Source organism: Bombina bombina, chromosome 11, assembly GCF_027579735.1.
Source record: "Bombina bombina isolate aBomBom1 chromosome 11, aBomBom1.pri, whole genome shotgun sequence".
Classification (NCBI taxonomy): domain Eukaryota; kingdom Metazoa; phylum Chordata; class Amphibia; order Anura; family Bombinatoridae; genus Bombina; species Bombina bombina.
The window spans coordinates 124,602,106-124,613,948 of record NC_069509.1 but is presented as its reverse complement, the minus strand read 5'-3'; the positions used below and the strand labels follow the sequence as shown (position 1 = coordinate 124,613,948).

Genomic DNA, 11,843 nt, shown 5'->3' with positions numbered 1-11,843 from the left:
TTTTGTTTAGAAATATTCTGTAATGTAGCTGCCCCCCCCCACATTATTCCACCCTCCCAGACAAGCCCGTAAGTTTCCCCCACTACTGGCTCTCCAACGATGGGCTGCCCATGATTGGCACCATCGCTGGTTGATGCAGAGGGCCACAGATAAATATACAAAAGTATTTTAATGGATGCCTCAATACCTTAAAAGCATCTGGAAGTGATCACAATTGCTTCCAACGCTTGAAACCCGTACAGGGTACGTCGTTTGTCTAGTGACTTTATAGGACGTACCCTGTACGTCCTTGGTCCTTAAGGGGGGTTAGAGATACTAAACACAATTTTTTTCTTTCAAGATTCAGATAGATTATGCAATTTTAAGCAAATTTCTAATTTATTAATTCTTTTGCCATCTTGATTTTAAAAAAGGCATCCAAGCAGCCAGATAATTTTTGGTTTAGTACTCTGGACAGCACTTGTTTTGGTGGGTGCATTTAGCTACAAATCAGCTAGCACAACCAGGTTGTGAACCAAAAATGGGCCAGCTACTAAACTTACATTCATACTTTTCAAACAAATAGCAAGAGAATGAAGAAAAATAGAATTAAGTTAGAAAATTGCATGCTCTCAGAATCATGAAGGAAAAATTTGGGTTCAGTGTCCCTTTAACTGACATTTATCACAGCAATGGATCACAAATTTTAGACACAGAACGAGGTAGTGGAAAGTTTATTTACAATGAAGATACACAGAAAAATAGCAAAGTATGGTAAGGGGTAAAGATGGCATGCAGATGCAGATTTAGATTTAATGAAGGGTCACAAGTAGACTAGCTGCAGATACAAATTTCTTGAAAAACCTGAGGATTGAGGGAATGTCATATAAAATGTTAAGCTACTCATTTACTGTCAACTACTCTACATTCAAACCCTTTATAAAATAAAAGACACCACACTTTATGTACAATTTGTAAAAAAAAAAAAGTTTCTTCTAAGAACCAAAAACAATTTATCAAAAAAAAATTAAAAAAAATTTAAGCACGTTCCCCACGGATTCTTCTGGCTAGCTGGATATCCTTGGGCATTATGGTTACTCTTTTAGCATGAATTGCACACAGATTGGTGTCTTCAAATAGGCCAACCAGATATGCCTCACTTGCTTCCTACAATGGAAAGGGAAAAATAAATTACACAAATGTCTCAGAAACCATATGTAACTGGCTAACCCAACCTCATTGTTGAGTTTTTTTATATCGAAAACACCCACCTGAAGAGCACCAATAGCTGCACTCTGGAACCTCAGGTCAGTTTTGAAATCTTGGGCAATTTCTCTCACGAGACGCTGAAAAGGGAGCTTGCGGATCAAAAGCTCAGTAGACTTTTGGTATCTTCTGATTTCTCTCAAGGCAACAGTACCTGGCCTGTGAAACAAAGGAAATATATTACCAAGCAGCAGAACCTGGTGGAAAACATTTGAAGCCAGTGAGATCAGTCCTATCAAATTTAGGAAAAGTTTTGAAAAAGATTGTAAATGGTATAAAAATACAAATTACATTAAAGGGACATAACTAAAATGCAGATTTAATTCAAAGCAAAAAAAAAAAAGTGATTAAGTGGATGTAGGTAAAAGTATGTTTATATATCAAAGTAGCAAATATTATCTCCCATGTTTTAATCCAAGTAAAACAAAAAATTGACCGACAGCTTGTGCCATGTTCAACTAGGTATGTTAAATATATAAAAAAATGCAGGGGTCATCTTAGCTACAGAACCTTAATGAAAAAATACAGGAATGACAGATCACTTAGTTGGAGCTGAACATTGTTTGGGTGACGTCAGGTGGCCATTATAAAAATGGGACAATAAAGTGTTCACAAGTAAAATATATTTACAACACAAACAGACTACAGTTTAATGTAAAACTAATTGCAAAATCAAAATAAGCAATTTTTTTGGGTTGACGTGCCCTTTGTGTTACCTTAAATTTTATTACTGGAGAGTTATATGGTTTACAAATAAAAGTAAACATTTGAGCATACCCTAAAGGAACAGCTTCCCAGACGGTAAAAAAACTACTATTTTTACCACATACTCACTATAAGAAAGTGAAACCCCAACATGTTAGTCTCAGAAGCGAAACAACTTTAAAGTGAAAGTATTTCCAATGACTTATTTCTCATGCATTTTATGTTCTGCTGCTGGTATAACCCAATTTTGGTTTACTGCTATAGCTGTATGCTCTAACAGTTAAGATTGGCTGAGCTAGGAGAAAAAGCTAACTTATTCTATTGCTGTGTAGAGATAGATGTATGGATATATGCTCTAAAACGGTTAGTATGTTTATAATTAACAATTCCAGATTACTATGCAGGGTTAAGGTCTCACTCATGAACTAAAGTCACCAAGCATCTCTTACTCCATCTTTAATGCTGACTCAGTCTTCTGTAGGACCTGCAAAGTAACATTAGTCAATGCAGAAACAACTTACCTGTATCTGTGAGGCTTCTTGACACCCCCTGTTGAAGGGGCGCTTTTCCTGGCAGCTTTGGTGGCCAGTTGTTTCCTTGGAGCCTTTCCACCAGTAGATTTACGGGCAGTTTGCTTTGTACGAGCCATTGTCTTTTAAGGACACTGTAGAAAAAAAAGAATTTTTTTAAGGGACATAGAACTTAATCCACTGTCAAAAATAGTAAAATCCATGAAGTTTAATTTTGTAGTTAACCCATTTTAGGTAGTTTTTCTATACATAGAATTTATTCTGCAATAAAAAGGCATTCAATTTTAAACAACTTTCTATTTCACTTCTATTATAAAATTTGTAGTCTTGGCATCCTTTGTTAAAAGCAGGAGGCAAATGCAGGAGCATGCCTGCAGCAGTTTTACAAGGTTATACATTTGCAAGTACACTAGATGGCAGCACTTTTCATGCCATCTAGTGGATCGGAAATGTACCCTACCCACCTAGGTATCTCTTCAGCAGAGAAGAGAATTGTAATGACAATTGGAAGCATTAAAAAAAAGATACAAGAATGCACACATTTAAAGTGAAAGTTAAAGGGACAGTCTAGAATAAATTAGACTTTCATTATTCAAATAGGACTTTTAATTTTAATCAACTTTTATAATCAAATTTGCTTTTTTTCTCTTGGTATTCTTTGTTTAAACTAAACATAGGTAGGCTCATATGCCAATTTCTATACCTTTGAGGGCTGCGTCTCTTATCACAGGCTTTTTAAAAATTTTCACAGACAGAAAGTACACGTGGGCCATATAGATAACACTGTTCAGGCACAGGGGGTTATTTAAGATATAGCACAGCACAATGCTAAATGCAAGACAACAGATAATAAACAGTCACAGTCATGTGAGCAGGGGGCTGGAAGAAGGCTCCTAGATACAAGGTAATCACAGAGGTAAAAAGTATATTAATATGACTGTTGGTTATGCAAAACTGGGGAATGGGTAAAGGATTATTTATTTTTAACACAATAATTCTATGGTACTGTCCCTTTAAGTTAACCTGAGTGCCTCACAGCATTGTATAGACTTAAAAATTAGCTAGAGTTAAAGTAAATGTAAATTTTGATGCTAAAGTGCCCGGTTTTTAAAAATTTGATTAAACAGGAGCACTTTAATTCATCAAAAATTACATTTCGCTTGTTGTGAAGAAATAGTTTCCTTTAAAGCTTAACAGCTCCCTCTGGTCGCCGCAAGCCATTTCTGATGTCAGAAATGATTGATAGGTCATCCTCCAATCATGGCTTGCCCCCCCCCCCCCCCCGGGGGGGGGGGGGGGGGAATTAGTGTGTTTCAATGCCGTTATTGGAGGAAGCTGGATTCATCATTTTAGACCCAGGAAAAGGCTCTGCGTTTAAAAAAAAAGTGTAAGTTTCTCAACAGGAGTGTAATGTAAATTTTGATTAAGAACCCCTGTTTTAATCAAATTTTTAAAAACCAGGCACTTCAGCATCAATTTACATTAAGTCATGACATTTGCCAATTTTTATCACTCCACCAATAAGCGCAGCTCTACCGCATGCCATATTGTCCAATTGATCAGATGACGATTCATAAAACGAATCCTTGTTTGCCCCAGGAAAACTGGTTTGAGACTAGGTCAAACAATGAGTTTAGTCGTTATATGAAAGTTGGTGTACACTCTTTAAAGAAACCTATGCACAGATCTTGAACTAAAAATCCAATATAAAAAAAAAAAAATTAAGCTCCCAGTTTAACACTGTTGATGAAGTTTGTTGGGACAACCAGTTAAATGGGCTAGGAAAAACAGAAACACCCACCAAAACAGTAGAACAAATCTGTAGACCAGGGTCTACATCTGATACTTTGGGGCTTGCTTTAGAGTCTGAAAATCAGCACAATGTTATCTTTAAAAAAAAAAAACAGAATCTTAACGCCAAGATGGCCTATATAAACAGAAGCAAAGAAAAATCTAGTTTACAATGCCCCTTTAAGGAAATAATTCACTTGCTACAAGTATTGTGGTTGCTAAACTTTCAGGGAACCTCGTTGCAAAAAAACAAAACAAAAATCTGTGGACCACCAGGTATATACAAATTCATGTTCCTTTAAAAAGGTATGTCAAGCTGTTTCCCCTACATCAATAATGAACTTACAATTTGTGATGTTTTGAGAATGGACATAACCCTCTAAATAAACCTTAAAGGGACATGAAACCCAATTTCTCTTTTATGACTTAGAAAGCATACAATTAAACAACTTTCTAATTTAGTTCTATGAACTAATTTGCTTCATTCTCTTGATATTCTTTGCTGAAAAGCATATCTAGATATGCTTAGTAGCTGCACATAGATGCCTCCTGTAATTGGTTCACAGTGTGCATTGCTATTTCTTCATTAAAGTATATCTAAAGAATTAAGCAAATTAGGCAATAGACGTAAATTGGAATGTTGTTTAAAATTGTATTCTCTAACTTCATCATGAAAGAATGTTTGGGTAGTGTCCCTTTAATACATTATGAAGCTACGGTGGGACAGATCAGGACATTCTACATATGATTGGTAAAGGTAGCAGCACAAAGCTGTTATCTTGTACCACTTTGTATTTTTTAGCAAACTAGCGACAAGGTGGCGCTCTAGCTTAAGAAAAGTCACATCTGTGCCACTACATGACACTGACTGTAGCAGTAACAGAACTCGTTCTCAACACAAGCGCCCCTAGCGGCTGCTTTGTGAAAGTACAGCTGCCAGACACCCGCCATTATGTGATCAAGAAACACCAGTAATTTAGAAAACATTGTACTTAATAGGAAAAAAAAAATAAAACAAACGGATATAGAAAATAAACATAAAAAAATATTTATATAGATATAAAGAATAATCAAGTACAAGACCTCAAAAAGCAATATAGTTGTGACAACAGTAAGATTGCAATCTGACAAGGTGAATAAAGACCAAAATGCCGGAGTTAATTTGTGGAAAAACAAAGAGTGACGAGGAAGAGTAGTTAGTCGGTAAGTAAGGGGCGGGAAGAGAATGGGTGAAGCAAACAGGCTATTATATGTACGGATGGTCTCCCCTGAGCAAACACAGCCACCATTACATGACACCACAACCACACGTTCTGTTTCTCTTCTCCAGTCCTCGAACTACGAGATAACATGGCGGACAAACGACAAAGATCCGGGAGAGATGGGGGAAGGGAAATGCGTTTGATAGCGAACTATAATTCAAATTACAGGATCACCGTCACTACTACAGTACTGGTTATATTAAATTATTAAAATTCAACCTTTTATGTAACATGATTAACGGGTGTCGGTAACCGGAAAATAACCGGAAACCGTAAAATATCTATTTTCCCATGAAACAAAAATAAATTAACTAGACTGGTGCTGAGCACAATATACCAATACTAAAATTGTAAGTACAGGGGTGAGGACAAACGTTACTTACCGAAACCCACAAGGAGCGCGCAAACCACGGTCAAACGAGAAGAGTAACTAACGTACCTCAATGCCCGCCACGCTGCCTTATATATGTTATGTGACGTCACGCGTGATTCGTAGTCTTTGTTTCCCCCGGGCGCTTCTTCTATTGGTGGAGAGGAATTGAGTTGGAAGCTGATTGGTGGAAAACGGAGGCACGAGCCCCCGCTCTCCTCCTGTGTAATCTGATCTAACAAATGCAAAAATGAAAACTACACGTTCACCTAACCCGTATCTCATAGGTTTGACAAATGTTTAATAACAAATCATGGATACAAGTATATAGTAAAATGATAACTCTATAAACAAAGCAAATTATTGTTATATCCAGATTATAATACATAAAATATGTAATTAAAGGCATACCTACATGTGACATATCCATAAACTAACATGATGTAACTCAGACAAAAATAAATACTGAGCTAATCATTATAATTAGTTCTGCAATGGGCCTCTTATAGTATTAATAATTATTATAATATTGAGAGTCTGAGACAAACCAAAAATAACCCTCAATAGTGGGGGAGGGTCCAAAATGATTTTAGTTGTTTTGTGGTGTGAATAGAGGATATGGGGTTTAACATTTCTAGAGGTAAAACTGGTAAACAACATACAAACACTTATTTCCCCTCCTTTTTCTCTACTTTAATATGTTTTGTGAACCCATTTAATGTATTGTCTTTTTTAGTGACTGCACTGACATATGCCAGCCCCCCAAAACTTTTATTCACACTTTAATTTCCATTTCCTGTCATATTATACCACAAAAGCCCAACCACCCTAGCTTCTAATGTCTTGTTCACTGCACAGCCATTTTGAAGATAAAAAAAAAAAACATTTTGAGGTTTAGCTTTATGAAGAATGTTTAATCACACACAAATTGACATTTTACACTAAATACAATCTAGACAGAAAGATAAGCCTTAGAATAATGTGTATGTAGGTGCATTTTTTAAGATATATCAGTACTGCTTGTTTAAATATTAAACAAATATGTTTTTATTGTCCAACAGACACCTCCATTTTATAACCTAGGTTTACTTCTCTGCTGAGGCAGGGGCATTTATAAATAGGTTTATAGAGTGTGCAACAAATCACTCTGGGAAATATAGCTGTGTTAAAGGGATATGAAACCCACATTTTTTATTTCATGATTCAGACAGAGGATACAATTAAAACAAAAAATCCAGTTTACTTCTATTATCAAATTTGCTTCGTTGCCTTGCTATTCTTTGTTGAAGAGATACCTAGATAGGTATTGTGCACATGTTTGGAGCACTACATGACAGGAAATAGTGCTGCTATCTAGTGTTCTTGCTGATGTATAACATTGTTGCAAAACTGCTACCATATAGTGCTGTAGAGATGTGTACACTCCTTTTCAACAAAAGATCACAAGAAAATAAAGAAAAGGTCATATTGAAATTTTGTATGCTCTATATTATTATTATTATTCTTTATTTATAAAGCGCCAACAGATTCCGCAGCGCTGCCCATGGGTACAAGGATAACAGTACAGTGGAGAAACAATACGATAAGACACAACATTTTACAGACAAATACAGGGGCTCTATATGAACCATGAAAGAAAATATTTAGGTTTTATGTCCCTTTAAGTTTTAAAGGACCATTCAACACATTAGATTTGCATAATCAACAAATACAAGATAAACTTCAAATGAGTAGTAGATTTTTTTATAACAAATTTCAAAGTTACGTATATTTCCACTCCCCTTGTACCATGTGATAGCAATCAGCCAATCACAAATGCATATACGTATAGTCTGTGAATTCTTGCACATGCTCAGTAGGATCTGGTGACTCAAAAGTTGTAAATATAAAAGACTGTGGACATTTTATTTATTGGAAGTAAATTGGAAAGTTGTTTAAAATGACATGCTGTATCTGAATCATGAAAATTTAATTTAACCTGAGTGTCCCTTTAAGTCTGATGTCTACACTTCCAAATTAAAAGAAAGAGGAAAATATATTTAGAGTATAATGAAAGGATATTTTTTTCACTTTATATAATTACAAATTTTGTATTACAATCTGAAAGTGCTTACTGTTCATTTAAACATGTCTCGCAGAACACAGTTTGAATAGCACTGCATGTTGTAAAAGTATATAAATCCATAGTTGTAATTACCTGGGGGAGCAGTTATGACCTGAAATTGGATGTACTAACAAAAATGGCCATGTAGATGAATTTCAGCGTGGGGGGGGGGGGTACTGGTGTGTGGAGGAGGCACTTTCTACCATCTGCTTTTTTAATTTAAATTTACTTTAAAAGTATATGTAAACAAAGGCTTGTATTAAAAATGTGTTGGCACTGGCACTACTAAAAACTGATTGGGGGTGCATCAGGGTTGAATTTTGTCGTAGACCAACTGGGCTTGTGCCTTGAGCAGCATGATATGGGGGTATACTTTATAACTCCTATGCTCTCTAACGCCTAGCTTTAGAGTTCTGCGTTAGCCGTCAAAAGCAGCGTTAAGGGGTCCTAACGCTGCTTTTGGCCGCCTGCTGGTATTTAGAGTCAGGCAGGAAAGGGTCTACTGCTCACTTTCAAGCCGTGACTTTTCCATACCGAAGATCCCCTTACGCCAATTGCGTATCCTATCTTTTCAATGGGATCTTCCTAACGCCAGTATTTAGAGTCTTGGCTGAAGTGAGCGGTAGAGCCTCTACCGACAAGACTCCAGCCGCAAAAAAAAGTCAGTAGTTAAGAGCTTTATGGGCTAACGCCGGTTTATAAAGCTCTTAACTACAGTGCTCTAAAGCAGTGGTTGCCAACCGAGGTCCTCAAGGACCCCCAACAGTCCTGGTTTTCATTATAGCTGAACCAGTGCACAGGTGAAATAATCAGCTGATGGATGAGAGCAGGTTGGTTACAGATCAGCTGATTATTTCACCTGTGCACTGGTTTAGCTATAATGAAAACCAGGACTGTTGGGGGTCCTTGAGGACCGCGGTTGGCAACCACTGCTCTAAAGTACACTAACACCCATAAACTACCTATGTACCCCTAAACCGAGGTCCCCCCACATCGCCGCCACTGTAATACATTTTTTTAACCCCTAATCTGCCGACCGCAAACCGCCGCCACCTACATTATCCCTATGAACCCCTAATCTGCTGCCCATAACATCGTCGACACCTACATAATATTTATTAACCCCTAATCTGCCCCCCCCCAACGTCGCCGCTACCTAACTAGACTTATTAACCCCTAATCTGACGACCGGACCTCGCCACCACTATAATAAATGTATTAACGCCTAAACCGCCGCACTCCCGCCTCGCAAACACTATAATAAATAGTATTAACCCCTAATCTGCCCTCCCTAACATCGCCGCCACCTAACTTCAAGTATTAACCCCTAATCGTCCGACCGGACCTCGCCGCTACTCTAATAAATGTATTAACCCCTAAAGCTAAGTCTAACCCTAACCCTAACACCCCCCTAAATTAAATATAATTTTAATCTAACGAAATAAATTATATCTTATTAACTAAAGTCTTCCAATTTAAAACCAAATACTTACCTGTAAAATAAACCCTAATATAGCTACAATATAACAAATAATTATATTGTAGCTATTTTAGGATTTATATTTATTTTACAGGCAACTTTGTATTTATATTAACTAGGTACAATAGCTATTAAATAGTTATTAACTATTTAATAGCTAACTAGTTAAAATAATTACAAAATTACCTGTAAAATAAATCGTAACCTAAGTTACAATTAAACCTAACACTACACTATCAATAAATTAATTAAATAAATTACCTACAATTACATACAATTAAATAAACTAAACTAAATTACTAAAAAAACAAACACTAAATTACAAAAAATAAAAAAAGATTACAAGAATATTAGGCTAATTACACCTACTCTAAGACCCTTAATAAAATAAAAAAGCCCCCCAAAATAATAAAGGTCCCGACTCCCTACCCTATTCTAAATGAAAAAGTAACCAGCTCTTTTACCAGCCCTTAAAAGGGCTTTTTGTGGGGCATGCCCCTAAGTAATCAGCTCTTTTGCCTGTAAAAAAAAATACAACCCCCCCAACATTAAAACCCACCACCCACATACCCCTACTCTAACCCAAACCCCCCTTAAATAAACCTAACACTACCCCCCTGAAGATCTCCCTACCTTGAGTCGTGTTCACCCAGCCGGGCACCGATGGACCAAAAGAGGACATCCGGAGCGGCAGAAGTCTTCATCCTATCTGGGCAGAAGAGGACATCCGGACCGGCAGACATCTTCATCCAAGTGGCATCTTCTATCTTCATCCATCCGGAGCGGATCCATCCTCTTCAACCGACGCCTACTCGCCGAATGAAGGTTCCTTTAAATGACGTCATCGAAGATGGCGTCCCTCGAATTCTGATTGGCTGATAGGATTCTATCAGCCAATCGGAATTAAGGTAGGAAAAATCGGCCAATAGAATGCGAGCTCAATCTGGATCAGCCAATCAGATTGAACTTGAATCTGATTGGCTGATTTAATCAGCCAATCAGATTTTTCCTACCTTAATTCCGATTGGCTGATAGAATCCTATCAGCCATCCGGAATTCGAGGGACGCCATCTTGGATGACGTCATTTAAAGGAACCTTCATTCGGCGAGTAGGCATCGGTTGAAGAGGATGGATCCGCATCGGCTAGAAGAAGATGGCTCCGCTCCGGATGGATGAAGATAGAAGATGCCGCTTGGATTAAGATGTCTGCCGGTCCAGATGTCCTCTTCTGCCCGGATAGGATGAAGACTTCTGCCGCTCCGGATGTCCTCTTTTGGTCCATCGGTGCCCGGCTGGGTGAACACGACTCAAGGTAGGGAGATCTTCAGGGGGGTAGTGTTAGGTTTATTTAAGGGGGGTTTGGGTTAGAGTAGGGGTATGTGGGTGATGGGTTTTAATGTTGGGGGGGTTGTATTTTTTTTACAGACAAAAGAGCTGATTACTTAGGGGCATGCCCCGCAAAAAGCCCTTTTAAAGTCCGGTCGGCAGATTAGGGGTTAATACTTGAAATTAGGTGGCGGCGACGTTGGGGGGGGGCAGATTAGGGGTTAATACTATTTATTATAGGGTTTGCGAGGCGGGAGTGCAGCGGTTTAGGGGTTAATAACTTTATTAGAGTAGCGGCGAGGTCCGGTCGGCAGATTAGGGGTTAATAAGTGTAGGTAAGGTAGCGGCGACGTTGGGGGGGGGCAGATTAGGGGTTAATAAATATAATATAGGGGTCGGCGATGTTAGGGGCAGTAGATTAGGGGTTCATAGCTATAATGTAGGTGGTGGCGGTGTCCGGAGCAGCAGATCAGGGGTTAATAATATAATGTAGGTGTCAGCGATAGCGGGGGCGGCAGATTAGGGGTTAATGAGTGTAAGGTTAGGGGTGTTTAGACTCGAGGTTCATGTTAGGGTGTTAGGTGCAGACTTAGAAAGTGTTTCCCCATAGGAAACAATGGGGCTGCGTTGGGAGCTTAACGCTGCTTTTTTGCAGGTGTTAGGTTTTTTTTCATCCCAAACTGCCCCATTGTTTCCTATGGGGGGATCGTGCACGAGCACGTTTTGCCAGCTTACCGCTACCGTAAGCAACGCTGGTATTGAGGGTTGAAGTGGCGGTACATTCGGCTCAACGCTCCCTTTTTGGAGCCTAACGCAGCACTTCAGACAACTCTAAATACCAGCGTTGTCTTAAGGGTGCGTTGGGAAAAAAAGCTGCGTTAGCTACGCGGGTCTTTACCGACAAAACTCTAAATCTAGGCGTAAGTATTTTATGTATTTATTTCAAACCAATGGTCCATTGTTATCTGCATAATCCCTCCATGTGCCCATGGTCTCTGGCTATGAGAAAATTATAAAGCAAAAATGAGC

At 38.3% G+C, this 11,843-nt stretch overlaps 1 protein-coding gene across 1 annotated transcript; it reads right to left on the bottom strand.

The window, feature by feature from the left end:
• Nucleotides 1-698: 698 nt before the first annotated feature.
• Nucleotides 699-5,985, bottom strand: LOC128642216 (histone H3.3A). Its single transcript, XM_053694916.1, has 4 exons — nucleotides 5,917-5,985; nucleotides 2,472-2,614; nucleotides 1,251-1,404; nucleotides 699-1,146 (listed from the first exon to the last, which is right to left on the bottom strand). The coding sequence occupies exons 2-4, from the start codon at nucleotides 2,597-2,599 to the stop codon at nucleotides 1,018-1,020; spliced, it is 411 nt and encodes a 136-aa protein (XP_053550891.1). The 5' UTR covers nucleotides 2,600-2,614; nucleotides 5,917-5,985; the 3' UTR covers nucleotides 699-1,017.
• Between the last annotated feature and the right edge of the window lie 5,858 nt (nucleotides 5,986-11,843).

What these genes read in the sequence shown, in the direction of transcription:
- LOC128642216 (XM_053694916.1), bottom strand. Translation starts at nt 2,599, where the DNA reads ATGGCTCGTACAAAGCAAACTGCCCGTAAATCTACTGGTGGAAAGGCT. An exon ending in AAGAAGCCTCACAGATACAG is followed by an intron (nt 1,405 to 2,471) that starts GTAAGTTGTTTC and finishes TTTGTTTCACAG; the next exon opens with GCCAGGTACTGTTGCCTTGA. An exon ending in CAGCTATTGGTGCTCTTCAG is followed by an intron (nt 1,147 to 1,250) that starts GTGGGTGTTTTC and finishes TTTCCATTGTAG; the next exon opens with GAAGCAAGTGAGGCATATCT.